General features: G+C 42.8%; 1 protein-coding gene across 44 annotated transcripts in view; it reads right to left on the bottom strand.

Moving 5' to 3' along the window:
• Window positions 1–25,104, bottom strand: part of RBM6 (RNA binding motif protein 6) — a 124,928-nt gene that overhangs the window by 61,390 nt on the left and 38,434 nt on the right. For 25 of the 44 annotated variants that reach the window (XR_012431183.1, XR_012431181.1, XR_012431179.1 and 22 more), the window contains one exon: window positions 12,068–12,141. The exons of the other annotated variants lie outside the window; for them this stretch is intronic. Coding sequence is in view for 20 of the 25 variants with exons in the window: in XM_074032246.1 (XP_073888347.1) it covers window positions 12,068–12,141 (74 nt within the window). In the remaining 5 variants the exon portion in view is untranslated. The remainder of the gene's footprint in view (window positions 1–12,067; window positions 12,142–25,104) is intronic. 44 annotated transcript variants of the gene reach the window in all.

Genomic DNA, 25,104 nt, shown 5'->3' with positions numbered 1-25,104 from the left:
GCAGAGGCAGGAGAATCACTTAAACTCAGGAGGCGGAGGTTGCAGTGAGCCAAGACTGCACCACTGCACTCCAGCCTGGGTAACAAGAGCAAAACTGTCTCAATAAATAAATAAATAAAAATAAAAAATAATTATTCTAGCCTGGGTACAGTGGCTCACACCTGTAATTCCAGCACTTTGTGAGTCTGAGGCAGTACTGCTTGAGTCCAGGATCAAAAGGCCAGCCTGAACAACACAGTAAGATCTCATCTCTACCTCCCTTCCACCCCCTCAAAATTAGCCTGGTGTGGTGGCGCACACCTGTAGTCCCAGCTATTCAGAAGGCTGAGGTGGGGAGGATGGCTTGAGCCCAGGAGGTTGAGGCTGCAGTGAGCCATGATTATGCCACTGCACTCCAGCTTGGGTGACAGAGCAAGACTCTGTCTCAATAAAATAAAATATAAAATAAATATTATTCTAGAAAAACTAATTATCAGTTCATCAATATACTTAAGAAATATGCATATAAAATCTATGCACTAGAGGATGAATGACAACACTTTAACACCTGTGGAAAAGGTGACATAAAGATATACTGTAACCTCCAAGTTCAACTTGAATGAAGAAGATGCCTAATAACACTCAATGTCACCTGCAGCCTACAAGAATTTTCTGATAAAAGAACTAACTGCAATGCTACCTACAAAAACAACAGGCTGTTTACTGTAGGGAGGCAGGTATGGTCATGGTCTTCTGCCCTCAAATGGCTGAATGCTTGCGTACTCATTCCTTAGACACTTTACGACAGGTGCTACCCCAACTCTCTTGCTGTCTATCTAGAAATCCCGAGAGGTCCTGAACAAAAGCACTATGTGAAATGGCTGTCTAAAATCAAGCTGCCACCCAAAGCAGCAATGCCTGCCACCTTCAGCCAACTCTGAACCCCAAGAGGTGGATAAGGAGCCAAGGAAAAAGAGGAGTTGGTACAACCAAGCAGAGTCCAGTGTTAAGAATCACCCTTTACTACAGAGCACTTACCACATGCCAGTTATCATACTGACCATTTTACAAATAATACATACTCTAACCTCACAACTGCACTATGGCTGGTATTATAATTATCCTTTCATTTTACAGATGAGAAAACTGAGGTTCAGAAGTTACAAAAGAGAGGCCTGGCACAATGGCTGTAATCCCAAAACTTTGAAAGGCCAAGGTAGGCAGATCACCTGAGGTCAGGAGTTCAAGTTCAGCCTGGCCAACATGGTGAAATCCCATCTCTACTAAAATACAAAAATTAGCTGGGTGTGGTGGGGCATGCCCGTAATCCCAGCTACTCGGGAGGCTGAGGCAGGAGAATCGCTTGAACTCAGGAGGTGGAGGTTGCAGTCAGCCCAAATCACACCACTGCCCTCCAGCCTGGGCAATAGAGCAAGATCCGCCTCAAAAAAGAAAAACGAAACAAAACAAAACAAAACAAAAAACAGTTACAAAAGAGTCAGGAGGTAATGAGGCCGGGCGCGGTGGCTCAAGCCTGTAATCCCAGCACTTTGGGAGGCCGAGACGGGCGGATCACGAGGTCAGGAGATCGAGACCATCCTGGCTAACACGGTGAAACCCCGTCTCTACTAAAAAATACAAAAAAATAGCCCGGCGAGGTGGCGGGCGCCTGTAGTCCCAGCTACTCGGGAGGCTGAGGCAGGAGAATGGCGCAAACCCGGGAGGCGGAGCTTGCAGTGAGCTGAGATCCAGCCACTGCACTCCAGCCTGGGCGACAGAGCCAGACTCCGTCTCAAAAAAAAAAAAAAAAAAAAAAAAAAGAGTCAGGAGGTAATGAAGCTGAAATTTTAAATCTTTCTGTCCTATAAACCCTATGCCATCTGAAAGTACAAAAGGTCATAAACCAAAGTTATAATCAAGATCACAAACTGAATCACGCCTTTGTATGACCCTTGAGCCAATGAGATGTGATAACACAGGAGCACAAGGTTAAAATATACAGGTATACGGCCGGGCGCGGTGGCTCACGCCTGTAATCCCAGCACTTTGGGAGGCCGAGGCGGGCGGATCACAAGGTCAGGAGATCGAGACCACGGTGAAACCCCGTCTCTACTAAAAATTACAAAAAATTAGCCGGGCGCGGTTGTGGGCGCCTGTAGTCCCAGCTACTCGGGAGGCTGAGGCAGGAGAATGGCGTGAACCCGGGAGGCGGAGCTTGCAGTGAGCCGAGATCGCGCCACTGCACTCCAGCCTGGGCTGGGCGACAGAGCAAGACTCCGTCTCAAAAAAATAAATAAATAAAAATAAAAAATAAAAAAATAAAATAAAATAAAATAAAATAAAATATACAGGTATATTTCTAATTTAGAACAAGTTAAGAACTAAACTACTTTAATCCATAGAAATAAACCATGATTTGTGACAAAAATAATTATAAACCCATTGTAGGACATATATCAGAAGATTCCCTTAAAACTGCCAAATGATAAATGTTTATTTTTCAAATTGGAGAGAATTAAAATGAATTCAGTTTAGAGTACCTCTCATAATTAAAGAGCCTGAGATGTGGCAAATAATGGGCTGGTTATCAGAGCTTAGGGTGTTTTGCTTTGAGAGACAGCATCTCACTCTGTTGCCCAGGCTGGAGTGCAGTGGCACCATCACAGCTCACTGCAACCTTGAACTCCTGGGCACAATCGATCCTCCTACCTCAGCCTCCGGAGTAGCTAGGATTACAGGTGGGGACCACCATACCCAACTAATTTAGAACTTAGGATTTTAAAGCTACAGGCTAGATTTCCTACATGGCCTAACCATACTCCATGTGGTACTGTCTGTCTCCTACTCTTTCTCTTTAGAAAATTTAAGATTCTCATGGCTAGGGGTGGTGGCTTACACCTGTAATCCCAGCACTTTGGGAGGCCGAGGCGGGCAGATCACGAGGTCAGGAGATCTAGACCACCCTCGCTAACATGGTGAAACTCCATCTCTACTAAAAATACAAAAAAATTAGCCGGGCGTGGTGGCGGGTGCCTATAGTTCCAGCTACTCGGGAGGCTGAGGCAGGAGAATGGTGTGAACCCGGGAAGTGGAGCTTGCAGTGGGCCAAGATCGCGCCACTGCACTCCAGCCTGGGCAACAGAGCCAGACTCCGTCTCAAAAAAAAAAAAAAATAAGATTCTGTCTCGAAGGCTAAGGCAGCAGAAACTCTTACTAAGGGCCGGACATGGTAGCTCACTCCTGTAATCCCAGCACTTTGAGAGGCTGAGGTAGGTGGATCACTTTGACTTCAGGAGTTCGAGACCAGCCTACCTTCAACCTACAGATTATTGGTTTTGTTGCTTGGAATGCACACAATTTAAGTACTAAAGTGTTTCAGATAGTATTATGTCTTTACTACCAACTTAAGTTTCCAACAAACTAGGTTCTTCACCAATTTTTTCCATCATGGCCTCACAAATAGCATTCTCATCACTAAAAACATAAGCTTTCTCTGTTGCTCTTTTTTTTTTGAGGCACTATCTCTCATTCTGTCATCCAGGTTGGAGTGCAGTGGCACAATCACGGCTCACTGTAGATTTGACCTCCCAGCCTCAAGCGATCCTCCCACTTCAGCCTTCCAAATGGCAAAACCCTGTGCTACAAAAATACAAAAATTAGCCAGGCACGCATCTATAGCCACAGCTACTCAGGAGGCTGAGGCATGAGAGTGGCTTGAGCCCCAGAAATGGAGGTTGCAGTGAGCCGAAATCGCACCACTGCACTCCAGCCTAGGAGACAGAATGTGACCCTGTCTCAAAAAAAGAAAAAGAAGAAGAAAAAAAAAACCTCCAACTAGGGGAGCCTGGAAGGAGTCCCCTGATAATCAGTATCAATCAACAGGCTAAATAAGAAGTACTGTTGATGGGGAAAAGAAAAAAAAAAATCCTCCTAGGCACTGCCACCAAATCCTTTTTGTCATATACTCCATTAAGCCAAGACCAGAGCTGCTGTAACTTAAGACTTTGTTTCAGATGAGAAGTTGTTGTGATAACAACAAAGACACACTCAGCGTTCACTCTGTGCCAGCCCCAGTTCTAATCACCTTACATGCATTAACTTATTTAATCCCTAGACGTATGTGAGAGTACATTAAAACACAGAGAGGTTAAGCCACTTGTTCAAGTACACCTTAGAAAGTGATGGAGCGGAAATGCAACCCCCAGTAGTCTGCTTCCAGAATATTATGTTATACTGCTACATTATACTGCTTCAAGTTATTGAGTCTCAATCACTGGGCTGGGTACAGTGGCTCTCACATGCGTAATCCCAGCACTCTGGAAGGCCGAGACGGGTGGATCACCTGAGGTCAGGAGTTCAAGACCAGCCTGGCCAACATGGTGAAACTACATTTCTACTGAAAATACAAAAATTAGCCGGGCATGGTGACACATGCCTGTAATCCCAGCTACTCGGGAGGCTAAGGCAGGAGAATCGCTTTAGCCCAGGAGGCAGAGGTTGCAGTGAGCACCTCTGCGCTACAGCCTGGGCGACACAGTGAGACTCCATCTCAAAAAAAAAAAAAAAAAAAAAGTCTCAATCAGTGGATATATAGCCAAAATGTGTAATCAAGTCATCAATCCTTAAATTCACTTTTTTTTTTTGAGATAGAGTCTCGCTTTGTTCCCCAAGGTGGAGTACAGTGGTGCGATCTTGGCTCACTGTAAGCTTCGCCTCCCGGGTTCACGCCATTCTCCTGCCTCAGCCTCCCAAGTAGCTGGGACTACAGGCGCCCACCACCATGCCCGGCTAATTTTTTGTATTTTTAGTAGAGACGGGGTTTCACTGTATTAGCTAGGATGGTCTCGATCTCCTGACCTCATGATCCGCCCACCTCGGCCTCCCAAAGTGCTAGGATTACAGATGTGAACCACCATGCCCGGCCTAAATTCACTTTTAATTTTCTTGAATACCCCAACTCTCTTGAGAGCAAGACTTCAATAATCCTTGGTTTGTACTCATTAATTGTTGTAATATTTTTTCTAGTTAGGATATTAACCTATATACTCATTTTAGAATGCAGTTCCCCATATTTCTACTACTACTCTACTGAGGGTGATCAGGAAAAAGTACTGAAATTGAAGTTTCCAGGAAGAATGGCATGATTCAAGCCATAAGTTACACAATTGAGCTCTGGCTAGGAAGCCGGATACTCCTCAATGAAGTGTTTTTGGGGTGACAGTTGTTTAGGTAACACTACAACCTTCAACCTACAGATTGGTTTTGTTGCTTGGAACGCACACAATTTAAGTACTAAAGTGTTTCAGATAGTATTATGCCTTTATTACCAACTTAAGTTTCCAACAAACTAGGTTCTTCACCAATTTTTTCCATCATGGCCTCACAAATAGCATTCTCATCACTAAAAACATAAGCTTTCTCTGTTGCTCTTTTTTTTTTGAGGCACTATCTCTCATTCTGTCATCCAGGTTGGAGTGCAGTGGCACAATCACGGCTCACTGTAGATTTGACCTCCCAGCCTCAAGCGATCCTACCACTTCAGCCTTCCAAATAGCTGGGACAATAGGCATGTGCCACCACACCTAGCTAATTTTTAACGAGGTCTCGCTACGTTACCCAGGCCTGGACTCAACTCCTGGGCTCAAGTGATCCTCCTGTCATAGCCTCCAAAAGTGCTGGGAATACAGGTGTGAGACATCACACCTGGCTTCCCCATTGCTCTAATTTTAATCACAAGGACAGACCACATTTGAGATTTGGCTTCCTACACATACCTTCAAAAACACTCTTGTATTTTCAACAACCCAAACTCTCTTAATTTTGTTGATACACACACACACAATAACACTATTTCATAAAACTTCATGTATTCCATAGCCTTCATTCCTCACACCAGAAAAAGTCAAGGTTTAAAGGAATTTTCACATCAGATGATAACAGAACCCTTTTTCTTTGCACTTTAGAAAGACTGATAGTGTCATACAAAAAGGTGAGTAAGGCTGGGCGCACTGGCTCATGCTTATAATCCCAGCACTTTGGGAGGTCCAGGTGGGAGGATCACTTGAGGTAAGGAGTTCAAAAGCAGCCTGGGCAACACAGAAAGATCCCATCTTTATGAACAGATTTTTTTCTTTAATTAGTCGAACATGGTGGCAGGTGCCTGTAGTCCAGCTACTCAGAAGGCTGAGGTGAGAGGATTGCTTAAGCCCAGGAGTTTAAAGCTGCAATGAGCTCTCATCGTACCACTGCACTCCAGCCTGAGTAACAAAATAAAACCCTAAGTCTCCAAAAAATAAAAATTTAAAAACAGGCCAGGCATTGTGGCTCACACCTGGAATCCCAGTGCTTTGGGAGGCCGAGATGGGTAAATTGCTTGAGTCCAGGAGTTCAAGATCAGCCTTGGGAATGTGGCAAAACCCTGTCTCTACAAAAAATAAAAATAAAAAAAATTAGCCAGGTGTGGTGGTGGTAGTTCCAGCTACTAAAGAGAACTGAGTTGGAAGGATCACTTCAGCACAGTAGATTGAAGCTGCAGTGAGCCATGATCGCACCACTACACTTCAGCCTGGGTGACAGAAGGAGACCTTGTCTCCAATAAGATAAGAAAAGAAAAAAGAAAAAAGGACAGGACAGGGCAGGAAAGGAAAGGAGAAGAGAAAAAGGAGAGAAAAAAAGAAAAAGGAAAGGAAGGAAAGGAAAGGAAAGGGAAAAGGAAAGGGAAAGGGAAAGGGAAAGGGAAAGGGAAAAGGAAAGGAGAATAAAAATTTCAGAGAAATAAGGCCAGGCGCAGTGGCTCAAGCCTGTAATCCCAGAACTTTGGGAGGCCGAGGCGGGTGGATCACAAGGTCAGGAGATCGAGACCATCCTGGCTAACATGGTGAAACCCCGTGTCTACTAAAAATACAAAAACTTTAGCCGGCGTGGCAGTGGGCGCCTGTAGTCCCAGCTACTCGGGAGGCTGAGGCAGGAGAATGGCATGAACCTGGGAGGTGGAGCTTGCAGTGAGCCGAGATCATGCCACTGCACTCCGGCCTGGGCAACAGAGCGAGACTCCGTCTCAAAAAAAAAAAAAAAAATTTTTTTTCAGAGAAATACATACGTCTCCCAGAGTTATCTTCTATAAGGGCACTTTAGTGACTAATTTGGCCAAATAAGTACAGACAACAAGCATCACACCAGCATATTTGAGAAAATAAAATGTTAATTCCTGCACATCAAATGCCAACAGTCTGAGAGGGCTAGTACTCACAACTGGGCAACCACTGAAAGGGATTAACATTTTAACACAATACTTCTTACTCCCCTCCCCAAGTCCCAGTGCAATGGCACACAAAGCAGGGGATAATACGTACCCTCAATCTCCCAGAGACTTGACAACAAAGAAAGCCAAGGGCATATGACAGGGCTAGAAATACACTTTGCAGGAAGGGTGGAATGAAAGGCTCTGCCTGACAGTGTTTGCTGGCTGCCCCCTTCTCCTAGATGGAAATGGTGATGGTATAGGCTAACAGATTCATACATTCTTATTTCCCCAGACAGACAGCTGTTGCCTAAGTGATACCCTGGTGGGTCACCACAGCCACAAAGCTCAGTACTGCTGCAGAGCATTTTACTGTTTGACAGCTTGATATAGGCACTGGGAAAAGGCTAGAGGGACCGTGGTTATCATCTTGAGCAACTTCACGAAGGCACACCTACCCAACAATATTTGACAAAGCAAGCTAGCAGAAAGTTCCTTTATTTCCATCCCCTAGGCCTACAAGTACCCAGCAATGAAATAAAAGACATTTCACATCAAGTGTCAGGATAGCAAAGAGTTACAAAAAACTCAACCCAAAGTACTTTGGAGTAACCTTCTCAGAGGCACACACACACTCAGGCTCTAAGAGTTGCCAAGCAGACCGTGGTGACTCAGAATCTGTACCAATTTGGTCTGTAAGTAAAACTGGGGGAAAAGATAGACAGAGACTTTTTTTTTTTTTTTAATTTAGACAGGGTCTTACTGTTTGCCCCATGCTCATTTCAAACTCTTGAGCTCAAGTGGTCCTCCTGTCTCAATCTCCCAAAGTGGTGGGATTACAAGCTTGAGCCAGTGCCTGGCCTACAAACACATTTTATCTTCCACAGATATTTACTTTATCTTTTTATTTATTTATTTATTTATTTATTTATTTATTTTTTTTTTTTTTTTGAGACGGAGTCTTGCTCTGTCAGCAGGCTGGAGTGCAGTGGCGTGATCTTGGCTCACTGCAACCTCCACCTCCTGGATTCAAGCAATTATCCTGCCCCAGCCTCCCGAGTAGCTGGGACTACAGGCATGCGCCACCACGCCTGGCTAAATTTTTTGTATTTTAGTAGAGACAGGGTTTCATCTTATTGGTCAGGATGGTCTCGATCTCCTGACCTCGGGATCCGCCCGCCTCAGCCTCCCAAAATATTTACTTTATTCACCCTGAGGAGTCAGGACTTCTTCCCTCACATTCTTTTTTTCTTTTTTTTTTGAGACGGAGTCTCGCTCTGTCGCCCAGGCTGGACTGCAGTGGCCAGATCTCAGCTCACTGCAAGCTCCGCCTCCCAGGTTTACGCCATTCTCCTGCCTCAGCCTCCCGAGTAGCTGGGACTATATGCGCCCGCCACCTCGCCCGGCTAGTTTTTTGTATTTTTTAGTAGAGATGGGGTTTCAACATGTTAGCCAGGATGGTCTCGATCTCCTGACCTCGTGATCCGCCCGTCTCAGCCTTCCAAAGTGCTGGGATTACAGGCTTGAGCCACCGCGCCCGGCCAGCCTCACATTCTTATGTCTCTCATAAGATTGTTTACTATGTCGTAAGGAGCTTAATCCACATCCATTTCCTTAAAGAATTAGTTTTAATAAACTTCAGATATAAAAATAAATTTATTTTCTTAGAATTATCATTGGAGGCCAGGCACAGGGGCTCATGCCTGTCATACCAGCACCTTGGGAGCCCAAGGCAGGCAAATCACCTAAGGTCTGGAGTTCAAGACCAGCCTGGCCAACATGGTGAAACCCCATCTCTACTAATAATACAAAAGTTGGCAGGACATGGTAGCTCACCACCTGTAATCCCAGCACTTTGGGAGGCCAAGGCAGGTGGATCACCTGAGGTCAGGAGTTGGCCAACATGGTGAAACCCCGTCTCTACTAAAAATACAAAAATTAGCCAGATGTGGTGGCGGACACCTGTAATCCCAGCTACTCAAGAGGCTGAGGCAGGAGAATCACTTGAACCCAGGAAGTAGAGGCTGCAACGAGTTGAGATCGTGCCATTGCACTCCAGCCTGGGCAACAGAGCGAGACTCCATTTCAAAAAAAAAAAGAAAAAAAAATTTACCCAAGCGTGGTGGTATACACCTGTAGTCCCAGCTACTGGGGAGGCTGAGACAGCAGGATCTCTGGAACCCGGGCGGTTAAGATTGTAGTGAGCCAAGATTACACCACTGCACTCCAGCCTGGTTGGACTCTGTCTCGCACACACACACACAAAATTTATAATTGGAAATTACTTGACATGTGGAAGAGGGTAAGAGAAAGAAAGAAGGACATCGAATTTCAAACTAATTCAAATGCTACCAAGTGCAGGGTACTATAGTAAGTGTTCCGGATACATTATTCACCATGAGTCACAACTCAAATGTATGTCACTCCTCAAGAAGTTTCCCTGACTACCCCTCTAAAATTGCCACCATGATGCATTCTCCTGATACCCTGCTTCGTTTTCTTTACAGCATTCAGCTATCAGTTATTACATTGAGTACTTAGTACAGAGGCAAAGGACTTAATCACTATTCACTGATAAGAACAAGTTGCTTATGAATTAATGAGTGTTCTCAAAATCGGACAGATTGTCAGAATAGGATCCATCGTAAGCACACAGATTGGAAGCTTTTTTCTTCTCTTCAAAATTGGCATGTAGCAGTTTCTGACACGTGATTAGTACAGTTGTCCCTTGGTGTCCATGGGGGATTGGTTCCAGGACCCACAAGGACACAAAAATCTCAGGATGCTCAAGTCCCTTATATAAAATCATATGGTATTTGCATACAACCTACACACATCCTCCAATATACTTTAAACCATCTCTAAATTACTTATAATATCTAATACCTAATAAAGACTATATAAATAGTTAACTGTACTTTTTTGTTTGTTTTTTGAGACAGGGTCTCGCTCTGTCACCCCAGGCTAGAGTGCAGCAGAGTGATCACAGCTCACTGCAGTCTCAATCTGGGCTCAAGTAATCCTCTCATCTTAGCCTCCCAAGTTGATAGGACTACAGGTTCACGTCACCACACTTGGCTACATTTTTCACTTTTATTTTTTGTAGAGATGGAGTCTCCCTATGTTGCCCAGGCTGGTCTCGAACTCCTGGCCTCAAGCAATTCTCCCATCTGGGCCTCCCAAAATGTTGGGATTACAGAGGTAAGCTACCACTCCTGGCCTGTATTATTTTTTATTGTTGTATTATTAATGTATCTTTTTCCTGAATATGTTCAATCAGCATTTGGTTGAATCTATGGGTGTGGAACCTGTGGACAGAGTGTCAACTGTATTTGGTAAGTGATTCAGTGATGGACACTGAACAAATGGTCAATGAGAACCCTCTTAAATCTAGGGTATACAGTCCTAAGCCCGTCATTCTCTAAGGATCTGATAAGCTTAGACTACTAACAAGGTAAGGACACAACAAAAGTCTTCTCTAATGAGTGCTTGCTCCCAAAGCATTTATAGCATGTCATTTCCATACCCATAAGAGGAGAACTTGGCCAAGAAGAGAAAAGTACGTATAATGAGCCACAATGAGTTAAACAAAGCTGAACAAAGCATCAGGCTACAGAAGGAGAAGAGTTCTCATGTAATAACTACTCTTCCCTGGCAGAGCCTTCTTTTAAGATTCTGGGCCTGGCTGGGCACAGTGGCTCATGCCTGTAATCCCAGCACTCTGGGAGGCCAAGGCAGGCGGATCACTTGAGGTCGGGAGTTCGAGACCAGCCTGACCAATGTGGACAAACCCCATCTCTACTAAAAATACAAAACTAGCCGGGCATGGTGGCACATGCCTGTAATCCCAGCTACTCGGTAGGTTGAGATAGAAGAATCGCATGAACCAGGGAGGCGGAGGTTGCGGTGAGCCGAGATCGCACCATTGCAATCCAGCCTTGGCAACAAGAGCAAAAAAAAAAAAAAAAGATTCTGGGCCCACTGTATTCACACTATTAAGTACAGGCAGTGGATACATTTAAAAAAAAAAAAAATCAAACTACATTCCTGTTTCTTTTCCTACTTTACAGACGGAGGAACTGAAACAACTCAAAGAAAACAACTTTCCCCAAGGAAACACCGTAACAGGAAGGATTCTACCCATTTATAAATTCCTCCCAAAACTACCAGGCAGGGTTCAATTAAAGACATAGATGAAAAATCTAGGTGGCAAGCTGAATCACTCCAGATAGTTCAAACGTAAGGTGAGTACAGATTCTGATTCATCAGCTCTGACTATACGGAGCCAAGGACTTGAGTATGCAACTCCAACTGGCTAAGAACAATGATGAATGCAATAGACACCAACAATCCACTCCTCTCTCTTCCCTGATAGCTCTCTTTTGGAAGTAGTCCCTGCAGGCAGGACCTGATGCCATAGGAGTCACCATCTGAGGTCTTCACCCTAGGTCTGGGTGTAACTACTGACCTAGAATTTCCGTGCTAGGCAGATCCTTGGGGTCACAGACAATCAAGGATCATTCTTTGCATCAGGATTACCATCTCAGTCACACTCCAAGAGGAAACATTCCAGATGTGTCATTTTCCCCCCCCCAACTATTGTCTTTGGAATCTAATCCAAAAGCAACTGGGCTCTAGCTTTTAAAATGCACTCTGTGCCCATTAAGTTTTCTAGAGAAAGCTTTCCAGCCTTTTTAAAGATTTTCCTCACAATTGATGGTTGGAATGCAGTATGCTCCAAAGATAGACTTCTTGTACCTTTCCAAAGTGAAATCATTTGAAACCCTCCCTCCCCATATATAAAAAAATATATCCTTCCAGCATCATTTGACCGAAGTATAAAGCAACCTGGTTGGCCTCCATGCATCCGATGGCATCTTCCAAGAGTGAAAACTCCACGCAGACATAGCCATAGTCGTAACCTGGGGACAGCATTTAAATACAGACGGGAGTGGTGTTAGTGCCTTGCAAACACAAAAGACACACTTAAATCCCCTGTTTCTGAACCCCTTAAACACAAGCCCTCCCAACTAACCCGTCCCTCCCCTACACTAAGTAAAGTTGCTACCCCAAATAGAAAAAAGTACTGAAGGAAAGTCTCGATGTTTCTGGACTTTGAGATTCATTCCAAAATAGTCTTTTCTATTAACCAAGAAGATCCTTTGCCCTCTTTAGCACTGGTGATCTGGTGAAGGTACCCCAGAATTGGGTAATCCCACAGAGAGTTCATGTGGGGACCCGAAACATTTTAACCACAGGCTAAATCTTTCAGAAAAACAAAGTCGACAAGAGCAAGAAAGTATCTAGAAAAAAAAAAAAGTATCCCGAAAGAAAAAAAGCAAATATCCCCAGGCTATGCTAATAGTCACCACTTTTCAAGCAGAAACCACCTTCAAAGACAGAAGTGCTGACAGACTGAGGCAACTATTCTGTTTGGATACCACAGGAGGCTTCTGGTTGGCAGGGGACAGACCATTTCAGGTCTCCTCTTTCTTTCCTTGTTTCAACTCAAGTCATAAACCAGCTAAAATCTTTATAAAAGGAAGAAGGTGTAAAAGCATAAATAAGTACAAATAACTGTGTCCAAATTTGTGCTTATGCACAAAGACTGGTGGTGGGGCAAGCTGGGAGAAAGACAGTAGTTGTTAGCAATCAATACATGTTTAAGAATTGTACAAACCATTAGAGCTATAAAATACCCTTCACCTTACTCCTAAGCAAGTGTCACTTGCAGCACTTTGGGAGGCCAAGGCAGGCGGATCACCTGAGGTCCTATGATCCACGAGACTGGGAAGTCCTGGGATTTATAGGTTGCTGAACTCGAATCTAACCAGTTCCTGTAATTTCCCTGATACTGCCACCATGTGACTACAAAAATAAACTTGTCAATGCAATGCTCCCCATGTGGTTTCCATGCTTCCTCCACTGCCTCAGAGGATAAAGAAGCTCATCTCTAAGAATGACACTGTGTAAATGGAACAGCAAGAAAAAGATGTGATGTTCAGATGAGAAACAAAACTCAGGCAAAGAAAAACACAAAACCCTATGATAATTTTGACCACAAAGTATATATAACAATAGGAAACTGATATCACTGAATCAATGTATCAAAGATCAATAAAACTAGAGCAATAGAAAGTATAAGTTTAAAAACATACCACATTTGGTGAAATGAGTTAAAATTCCTTGTCACATGAAATGAATGGCTTTAAAATGTTTTACTACTAATAATAAACTTTGATTTTAGACTTGTTAAATACTCCAAGTTCACTATGAAACATTACAATGGTATGGGTTGATCCTTGCTTCGAGTTTCAGAAAATGACTAGGAAGAAGAAAAACAATCTACTAGAAACCTCAGCACTACTGTAGGATGAGAAACAGATTTTCTAATCTACTTTCACGACTTTGACCAACATGGATTAAAACTAACCCCTCCAAACTTACCACAAAATCAGTCTCCTCTGCTTAATAACTCTGAAGAAATAAAAGTACTTTAGAGAAACAGCGTGCATATCCTATTAACAATGGAAACTGTTTTGTTACTTAATTCCTTTCAAGTGAATCTTCTTGGTCAAACTCAGTGAACTCCTAATACATAAATCACTCTGCATTTTATAAACAATTCTGAATATTCTTGGGAAACATTATAGAATAACAGAAGGAACTAAGACACCTGTTAGCACCAAATATCCACTGCAAACACTCAAATGTATGTCCACAATCAGAAAGGGTTAGCCACGGAACAAGCAGGTGTACTCTCGAGTGTGTTGATTACTTCTACAGAACATATCAGTGGAGTACCCAGATGTGTGGAAAGCAACCCTCCCCATAGCTGCCCGGATGAAAAACATAGGGAACAAACACCAAAACTGGCAAAGCTCTAAGTTTCCTTTCTGTGCTTAAAGAAGTAACTACTGTGGCCCAGAGACGCACACAGAAACTGTGGACAGAGAGAGAAAAGATTCATGACAATGTTCATACTTTGCTAAAGGACAAGTAGACACTGGGAAGAAAAAGATACAGAAAACATTATGGGAATCTAATATAGCATTTCTAGACATCAACCCTGCAATACCGTATGTTGACAACATACTTCAGATTTAATATTATATTCACAAGCCCAACACTAAATTTATTCTGACTGAAACTTTAGCTATCAAACAAGAACAGAAATTTAAGGTTTAACTATACTGTCTAAAACTTTTACAAAAAAAAAAAAAGGTATTTTGTGTGTTCAAGACTCATGGTTGTGCCATAAGGATTTTCAGCAATTAGAAAAATAGACAATGAAAGTAAGTAATATTTACATAGAACTTGTTGGTTCAAGATTTTATTCTAAATACTTTGTATATACTGATTTAATATTCACAATACTATCTTACGAGGTAAATATTATTAGCCTGATTTTAGCCATGGAGAAGAAGGCAAAGAAAGGATAGATAAATTGGTCAAAGTAACCAAGTAAATACCAATACTGAGTTTTAAATGCAAGCAGTCCAGATTCAAGTTGATGTTTTTAACCACTACACTCTAGCCTCTCACTCTTCAACAAGATCACAGACTAACTTAAATAATCTTAATTCTAAACTCTACAAGCTCAGTTACAGAAAGAGTCCCATATGCCTGAAAACATACATCTATGCCCCTGTTAATAAGCCTAGTTAAGAAATATTCAACTTAGCAGCATAACAGTTGCTTCTATTTTAAAATATCTATGGCAGAACTATTGTGAGTAGACCTGAGTATGCAAATTAGAAAGCATTCTCAGGAGCTGATTATACCAGTTCCCAAAATTCTTCTGAAAAGATGAAAACTAAAATGTCCCGTTATAAATGACGGCTACAAAAATTGTATAGCAATATGGAAAGATACTTGATATAGTATATTTTAAGAGCCTTAAAAATGAACATACCCTTATGGATAATTATGTAAAATGTATATAGGAAAAAGGACTGGAATTAAATTGCATCTAACTCAGGGGTTAAAGACAAAAGTCAGCATGTGAGATAAAAACCATGCACTGTCAAAATCATACTTGAAGACCCCAAGGTGAAGAACAACATACCATCTTTCAATTTAGGTAAGTCCAACATTGCCAGTTTGTCCTCCAGCGCTGCAACAAATCACTTTTCCTTTGGTTGACACCAGATGAAGAGGTTGGCTTGCATTTAAGGGCCATAAGGTATGAAAATATATTGCTTTAAATAACAGAATCACAGCCAGCACAGTGAATGCCCACTCAGAGAAACTTAGAAAAGGAAACAAACTGAAGCCACAAGCAAGTCTCATCCCCACTGCCCAGGCTCACTCCAGGAGTGAGAAAACAGGGTGTGGGAAGTGGGGAGGGGATACAGTTCAAATGAGCACAGGTGGACATACAAAAATCAGAAAATTCACATAATGCAACACAACTGCATACCAAAATGATTACAGTGGTTGTATTGCTGTAGTGGGATAATCAGGGATTTTTTTTTTTTTATTTCCCAAATGTAATTTTACAATTCACAGAAAAGGCACAGAAGATATTCTACCCAGAGACCTAAACATTCTGCCCACCAACCTTGAGATCAGAATTGCTAGGAACCATATGGAATCATCAAGATAGTAAACTCAGTGTTAACCTTCTCATGGACAGATTTATTTTTACCAATGAGAGTAACAAAAAATCTACTTTATTACCCTTTTCTTCCACTGTCACGTGCTGGAAAGAAGGATGGAGGGTCTTTGTGCTTATTTATATGACTATTACAAAACATAGCTAACTAAATTTTCTAACCTAAATTTACAGATCTCATAGAAATGTGAATACTCCTTATACTTTTCTTTTTTTTTTGAGACGGAGTCTTGCTCTGTCATCCAGGTTGGAGTGCAATGGCACACAATCTCAGCTCACTGCAACCTCTGCCTCTTGGGCTCAAGCAATTCTCCTGCCTCAGCCTCCTGAGTAGCTGGGACTACCACACCCGGCTAATTTTTGTATTTTTAGTAGACACGGAGTTTCGCCATGTTGGCCAGGATGGTCTCAATCTCCTGACCTCATGATCCGCCTGCCTCAGCCTCCCAAAGTGCTGGGATTACAGGCGTGAGCCACCGCACCTGGCCGGTTTAATTTTTTAAAATGGGCTGGGCGCAATGGCTCACATCTGTAATTCCAGCACTTTGGGAGTCTGAGGCAAATGGATCACTTGAGGTCAGGAGTTCAAGATCAGCCTGGCTAACATGGTGAAACCCTGTCTCTACCAAAAAAAAAAAAAAAAATTACCCAGGCATGGTGGCGGGTGCCTGTAATCTCCGCTACTCAGGAGGCTGATGCAGAAGAATCACTTGTATCTGGGAGGTGGAGGTTGCCAGTGAACCAAGACCGTGCCACTGCAGTCCAGCCTGGGAGACAGAGTCAGACTCCATCTCAAAATAATAATAATAATAATTTTTAAAAATGAAAATACAACGTTTTCTACACATAGCACAATGTACTGAACTGAGACTAAGAACAATCAATTATGAATTATACCAGCAAGGTATAAGTACCAATCAGTGGGCTGTTAACGTTTTTGCTGAAACTTTGAATATTCTCTGTACTTATGAAAACACCTTTAAGAAATCAATATTTACATGACTTAACCAATTTTCAAAAAGGTTTTTAAAAATTGATATAATTTACCACGCATGGTGGCTCACTATATAATTCCAGCACTTTGGGAGGCTGAGGCGGGAGGATCACGAGGTCAGGAGATCGAGACCATCCTGGCTAACACGGTGAAACCCCGTCTCTAATAAAAATACAAAAAATTAGCTAGGCGTGGTATGGTGGCATGCACCTGTAGTCCCAGCTACTTGGGAGGCCAAGGCAGAAGAATCGCTTAAACCCAGGAGGCGGAGGTTGTAGTCAGCCGAGATCATGCCATTACACTCCAGCCTGGGGAATGGAGCGAGACTCCGTCTCAAAAAAAAAAAAAAAAAAAAAATACAGAATACAAAAATTAGCCAGGCGTAGTGGTATGCACCTGTAATCCCAGGTACTCGGGAAGCTAAGGCAGAAGAATCGCTTGAACCCAGGAGGCAGAGGTTGCAGTGAGCTGAGATTGCACCACTGCACTTCAGCCTGGGCAAGAGTGAAACTTCATCTCAAAAAATAAATAAATAAATAAATAAAAATTGACATAATTCACATACCAAAAACTCATTCTTAAAAGAGTAAATACATACAATTCAGTGATATATTGACAAAGTAGTGCAACCATCACCACTATCTAGTCCTAAGAAGGCTTACATTTAAATCAGACAGAAGACCTAAGAGATAACCTAAGCAAGAAACATGGAACCACGCAAAAATTAATTTACACTGCAAGGGTAGAGAATGTAACCTAGAAACGGTGAGCAGCATAGGTCTCATCAGATGTTCTGTTGCAAGCAGAAGGTTAAAGGCAAAAGCCAATGTCAATGTATTTTTAAATCCTGTAAACAGTTTTTATAGATGGCCTCTATCTGGTGCTCATTTAAGGTAACTGTATAAATAAACTCCCCTGCCTAGACTGAACCTGGGAGTCAAGCAGCCCCTGCACTATACAAGCTGAGTAATGACCCTTTTCTTCTTGTCACTCTAGCAGAAGTACCTCTTCAGTGACTTCTAGCTACCAAAAGGCACAGGAAGCCCTATACAGCCTTATCAAACCTGGAAGACTCAGCCAAAGCTACCTGAGCATTTGGCAAAAGAGGTAAGTGAGGACTACAGAAGCCAACAGCAATTCTATCTAAAGAAGGGTGAGAGAACTCGGCAAGGCAGTGGAACTGACAGAGGGCTGTAAACAGAGTTCAAACACCTTCCCCAACCTCAGAGAGGCAAATTCCATCTCAGCTAAATGGTTTTGAGGAAGAGAATATAACCTGTCTGTGTCTCAAAACTGGTAAGTGGCATCCTCTTCCTCAGAGCCATTTAGCTGAGATGCCAGAAGATGCAAAATCTGGAAACTTCTTTAATTAGTATCTGTCTTCTTGGCTTTATCAACTGCCGAGATTTCTGCGCTCAGGACCATGTCCTTGTCAACAAAAAGTAAGGCTGACTACAAGATTTCTGCCTTGAAAATTTATATGTTACATTATGTTACGTTACGATGTGATGTGATGTGATGTGATGTGATGTGATGTGATGTGATGTGATGTGATGTGATGTGATGTGATGTTCAGACAGGGTCTCACTCTGTCATCCAGTCTGGAGTGCAGTGGTGTGATCTCAGCGCACTGCGACCTCTGCCTCAGCCTCCCAAGTAGCTGGGATTATAGGCATATACCACCAGCCCGGCTAGTTTTTGTATTTTTAGTAGAGATGGGGTTTTGCCATGTTGACCAGGCTGGTCCGTAACTCCTGGCCTCAAGTGATCCACCCACCTCGGCCTCCCAAAGTATTGGGATTATAGGCATGAGCTACCATTTTATTTTACATTCACCATTTTATTTTTTTGAGACAGGGTCTCTCTCTGTTGCCCATGCTGGAGTGCAGTGGCATGATCTTGGCTCACTGCAACCTCCACCCTCATCTCCCTAGCTCAACTGATCTTCCTGCTTTAGCCTCCTAAGTAGCTGGGACTACAGGTATGCACCACCATGTCCAGCTAATTTTTTTGTATTTTTTTGGAGAGATGGAGTTTCACCATGTTGCCCAGGGTGGTCTCGAACTCCTGAGCTCAAGCCATTCACTGGCCTCGGCCTTCCAAAGTGCTGGAATTACAGGTATTTCCCACTGTGCCCAGCGGGAAATTTTAAAAATAAAATAAATAAGCCAAATCCCAGGTCATTCCAAAAATGACCAAATTAACCCTTGTTCCAGAACCTCTCTCACCAGGGTCACCTGATCCCTGCAGCACTGAATCACAGATTCTTCCCTAGGCCAGCCAACAAAAATTAGCTGGGGCCGGGCGCGGTGGCTCATGCCTGTAATCCCAGCACTTTGGGAGGCTGAGATGGGCGGATCATGAGGTCAGGAGATTGAGAACATCCTGGCTAAAATGGTGAAACCCCGTCTCTACTAAAAATACAAAAAATTAGCTGGGCGAGGTGGCGGGCGCCTGTAGTCCCAGCTACTTGGGAGGCTGAGGCGGGAGAATGGTGTGAACCCGGGAGGTAGAGCTTGCAGTGAGCCGAGATTGCGCCACTGCACTCCAGCCTGGGCAACAGAGCAAGACTCCGTCTCAAAAAAAAAAAAATTAGCTGGGCGTGGTGGTGGGCACCTGTAATCCCAGCTACCAGGGAAGCTGAGGCAGGAGAATTGAACTCAGGAGTTGGAGGTTGCAGTGAACTGAGATTGCACCACTGCACTCCAGCCTGGGTGACTGAGGGAGACTCTGTCTCAAAAAAATTAAAAAATAGGCCAGACATGGTGGCCCACATCTGTAATCCCAGCACTTTGGGAGGCCAAGGCAGGTGGATCCCCTGAGCTCGGGAGTTCGAGACCAGCCTGGCCAACATGATGAAACCCCATCTCTACTACAAAAATACAAAAAATTAGCTGGGCGTGGTGGCAGGAGCCTGTAATCCCAGCTACTTGGGAGGATGAGGCAGGAGAATCGCTTGAACCCAGGACGCAGAGGCTATAGTGAGCCGAGATCATGCCACTGCACTCCAACCTGGGCAACAAGAGTGAAACTGTCTCAAAAAACAAAAAATTTACATTAACCACTCATGGTGGCACACGCCTGTAGTCCCAGCTACTCAGGAAGCTAAGGTGACAGGACTGCTTGACAGGAGGTCAAGGGCAGCCTGGGCAACAAAGCAAGACCTTGTCTCTACTTAAAAAAAAAAAAAAAAAGAAAAGAAAAAAAGAAAAGAAAGAAATGCAGAAGGTATAGGGCCTTTGCTACAATGTCACTTTCAGTAGACCCAAAATGCCAGGCAGCAGACCAAGTGACTGACCTAGTCATTGCAAACACCCACTTTCCAAGAATTTTCCTTTTCAAGAATGCAGAAACTGACCATTCACCACAAGAACACTGATAGACTAAAGCAAGATATTGTTTCTTCCTACTAACACCACCTTGGTAATCCTGTAACTTTGTGACATTAATTAATAAACCAGTACTAAAGTAATTCTGTAGCACTTCAGTTACTATAATTTCTTTCTATGTTTGAGCCTTATTAGGAAACATAATACAGAAGCTATATCATTTTTGCTTAAATGATATTAAATCCCTTTGGAAAAATATCACAGCAAGCTTATATACTACGTAGTATGCAAATAAACCTAAAAATCAAAAGCAATTCTGCCTGCATTAATATGTCACAGAAACACTGTGTGAATGAGAAGACCTACAACCATTCCAAGATTTCTGGAGGAAGTGTACTATATATAAACAGAAAAAACAACTAAGTTATATGTCCTTAGTTACATATAACTGAAGTCATAAGATAGTACCAACACTACTATAGCTCCTCCTGCTATGCAGAGCAGGAGAACTGATATTAGGTAGGCAAGGCATGTGATCAGCTGTGATGAGCATTGGCTCCTAAAGCACATAAGCATTAACTCTGTCTACTTACAGAAGGTCCACTTGCTAATTAAGTCACTTTTAAACTATGCAAAAGTTCAAGAATAAAGAATCTAAACAGTTTACTGCCGGTGGTCCTCAGGGTACATTAAAATTATCAGGAGGACTTCTTAAAAGCACAGACTACTGGGCACCACCCCAGAGTTTCTGATTCAGTAGGTTTAGGATGGCGCTTAAGAACTTGGATTTCCAACAAGTTCCCAGGTGGTAAAGAGATGATGATGGTCCAGGATCCACTCTGAGAACAACTGCTCTATAGTTTACTTGTTGATAGAAGCTGTTCATTGTAGTCTTCAGCTTACAAGGTTTCTGCTGATCATTTAAAAATAAAATATAGGCCAGACGCAGTGGCTCATGCCTGTAATCCCAGCACTGTGGGAGGCTGAGGCAGGCTAATCATGAGGTCAGTTTGAGACCAGGCTGGCCAACATGGTGAAATCCCGTCTCTACTAAAACATACAAAAAATTAGCCGGGCATGTTGGCAGGTGCCTATAATCCCAGCTACTGGGTTGGCTGAGGCAGAAGAATCGCTTGAATCCGGGAGGCGGAGGTTGCAGTGAACCAAGATCGCTCCACTGTACTCCAGCCCACGTGACAGTGCAAGACTTCGTCTCAAAAAAAAATAAAAAATAAAATAAATCAGCTTTGTCAGTTTTTCAACTTTTTATTGGAAATAATTTCCAATTTACAAAAAAATTGCAATAATAATAGTACAGGAAAAAGATTCATATATGCTTTACCCAGGTTCAACCTTATTTTTTTTATTTTTATTTTTTTAAGATGGATTCTTGCTCTGTCGCCCAGGCTAGAGTGCAATGGCATGATCCTGGCTCACTGCAACCTCCGCCACCTGAGTTCAAGTGATTATCCTGCCTTAGCCTCCCGAGTAGCTGGGATTACAGGCACCCGCCACTGCGCCCGGCTAATTCTTGTATTTTCAGTACACAGGTTTCACCAAGCTGTCCAGGCTGGTCTCAAACTCCTGATCTCAGGTGATCTGCCCACCTTGGCCTCCCAAAATGTTGGGATTACAGGCGTGACCCATTGCATCTGGCCCCAGATTCAACTATTAATAACATTGTGATCCATCTACTTTATCATTACTCTCTTCCTCCCTTCTCCATTTATAGCAAGTATTTTTTTCAAAACCATGAGAGAAAGTTGCATACATCACAGTACTTTATTTCTAAAAACTTCACTATGTATTTTCTAAGAATGAAGATGCTCTCAGCTGGGCATGGTGGCTCACGTCTGTAATTCCAGCACTTTGGGAGGCCGAGGCGGGCAGATCACTTGAGGTCAGGAGTTCAAGATCAGCCTGTTAAACATGGTGCAACCCCGTCCCTACTAAAAACTAGAAAAATTAGCTAGGAGTGGGGGCAGGTGCCTGTAATCGCGGCTACTCCAGGGGTTAAGGCAGGGAGAATTGCTTAAACCCAGGAGGGAGAGGTTGCAGGAAGCCGAGATCACACCATTACGCTCCAGACTGAGTGACAAAATGAGACTCCGTTTAAAAAAAAAGAAAAAGGCCGGGCGCGGTGGCTCACGCCTGTAATCCCAGCACTTTGGGAGGCCGAGGCGGGCGGATCACAAGGTCAGGAGATCGAGACCACGGTGAAACCCCGTCTCTACTAAAAATACAAAAAATTAGCCGGGCGCGGTTGTGGGTGCCTGTAGTCCCAGCTACTCGGGAGGCTGAGGCAGGAGAATGGCGTGAACCCGGGAGGCAGAGCTTGCAGTGAGCCGAGATCGCGCCACTGCACTCCAGCCTGGGCGACAGAGCAAGACTCCGTCTCAAAAAAAAAAAAAAAAAAAAAAGAAAAAGAAAAAAAGAAAAGAAAAAAGATATTCTCTAACATAACCACAGTAGTTATCAACTCAGTGAATTTAATACTGATACATCATTACCACAATCAAGATATAAAACAATTCCATTATGCCCCAAAATTCCCTCATGCTTCCACTTCATAGTTAACTCCTCCCCCAATACCCTGGCCACCACTATTTCCAATCCCTAAAATTTTCCCTTTTTCAGAATGTCACATAAGTGAAATCACACATACACATCTAGTATGTGGCCTTTTTTAAAAAATTGTAAGCTGACTGGGCGCAGTGGCTCATACCTGTAATGCTAGCTCTTCGGGAGGCCCAGGCAGGTGGATCATCTGAGGTCGGGAGTTTAAGACCAGCCTGGCCAACAAGACGAAACCCCATCTCTACTAAAAATACGAAAAATTAGCCAGGTGTGGTGGCACACACCTGTAATCCCAGCTACTTGGGAGGCTGAGGAAGGAGAATCGCTTGAACCCGGGAGGTGGAGGTTGCAGTGAGCAGAGGTTGTGCCACTGCACTCCAGCCTGCGTGACGGGAGCAAGACTCTATCTCAAAAAAAAAAAAAAAAAAAAAAAATTGTAAGCAAATACACATCAAATAAAATGCACCGTTTTAAAGTGTACAATTCAGAAGCATTAAGTACATTCACAATGTTGTGCAACCATCACTACTACCTAGTTCCAGAACACTTTTATCAGCCCAAAAGAAGTACTATAACCATTAGGGAGGCATTCCCCATTCCCCCAGCCCCTGGCAACCACCAATCTGCTTTCTATCTCTATGGGTGTGCCTACTCTAGATATTTCATATAAACTGAATTGTACAATATTTGGTCTTTTGTGTCTGGCTTCTTTCATAATGTTTTCAAGGTTCATCCAAGTTGTAGCATACATCAGTATTTCATTCCTCCTTATGGCAGTGTATATATCCTTATGAGTCTAGTTTCTTTCACTCAGCATATTGCCACTGAGATTCATCCATGTTGTTGGGTGCATCAGTAGTTTCTTCTTTATTGCTGAGCAGTATTCCATTTTATACATATACTAGAGTTTGTCTAGTCACCAAAAGACATTTTACTTCTGGTACTTTTTCCAGAAATAATCATGTAACTCAAGATAATTTACAGTTCATGGGGTTATAATGTATTTGTAAATGGCAAAAGAAAAATTCAAATATACAGAACACATATAGGTCCAAAATCTCTTATCTACAATTCCAAAATCCCATAAATGTCAAGTTTTTTGGTAAACTTCAACAAAGTCATTTTGAGGCAAGTCCTGGCCTACACCATAATGAGTCGCTTTAGTCTTTATTTACTCCTCTTAGTGACAATATTAATAATTTTGCAGCATATTATGTCTCAGTACACATTCCCCTGGAAGATATAATTTCTATATGATCTATGTAAATTACATTTCTATAACTTGAAAAATTCATAAGCTCATTTAACCTCACAGTTTCTATATAAAATTGTGACCCTGTACTTATACAGCTCTAGAGGAGACAAAAATCACACTAATACATTACTAGAGTCAATGAAGAGGCATTAATCTTCTCTCCCGTGTTATAGATCAGCCCTCCATTACATCAACTAAAAGGACAGACTGTACTCCACAATTCCCCTCTTATGAGCAATATCCATCCTGCATGGTCTCTGCAGGTCATCACTCAGCCTAAAATATTGACTGCCAGTTTTCACCTATGAAAGTCACCTTTTTGGGTGGACATACTGGTTCACATCTGTAATCCCAGCACTTTGGGAAGATGAGGCAGGAGAATCACTTGAACCCAGGAGTTCGAGACCAGCCTGGGCAACATAGTGAGACTGCGCCTCTACAAAAAGTTTAAAAATTAGCCTGGCATGGTGCACACCTGTAGTCCTAACTACTTTGGAGGTTGAGACAGAAGGATCACTTGAGCCCAGGGGTTTGAGGTTACAGTAAGCTATGATTGTACCAACGAACTCCAACCTGGGCAAGAGAGTAAGACTCTTTCTCTTATAAAAAAAAATTTAAGTCACTGTTACTACTAAGATTCACATTTTTTTTTCTTTTTCTTTTTAAGAGACAAGGTCTTGCTATGTTGCCCAGGCTGACCTCAAACTCCTAGGCTCAAGCAATTCTCCCATCTCAGACTCCCAAGTAGTTAGGACTACAGGTGTGCAACACCATGCCTGACTACCACATATGATCTTTTAACAGTAAACACTATAGTTCTCAGAACATCTGATTGTTCCAAGACATATTCTTTAGCAGATATGTAAGACCTAAGCTGCACTGCTGTGAAACATACACTACCCTTTAATGCTCCTCACCTGAGGGGAAATCACAGCTGCTCTTCACAAACATCATAAATAATAATCTATTCCATGCATACAGAGAACCTACTGAATGTCAGTCACTGGTGGAAACAAGAAGGAATAAGGCTCCTGCTGACATTCCTCTCTAGTGAGAGAAATAAGATACACAAAACCACTGAGAAAAGTATCAGTGATAGATCCAATACCACTG

The sequence above is a fragment of the Macaca fascicularis genome, chromosome 2 (genome assembly GCF_037993035.2).
Source record: "Macaca fascicularis isolate 582-1 chromosome 2, T2T-MFA8v1.1".
In the NCBI taxonomy this organism is placed as follows: Eukaryota; Metazoa; Chordata; class Mammalia; order Primates; family Cercopithecidae; genus Macaca; species Macaca fascicularis.
This window is presented reverse-complemented; position numbering and strand designations above follow the sequence as displayed.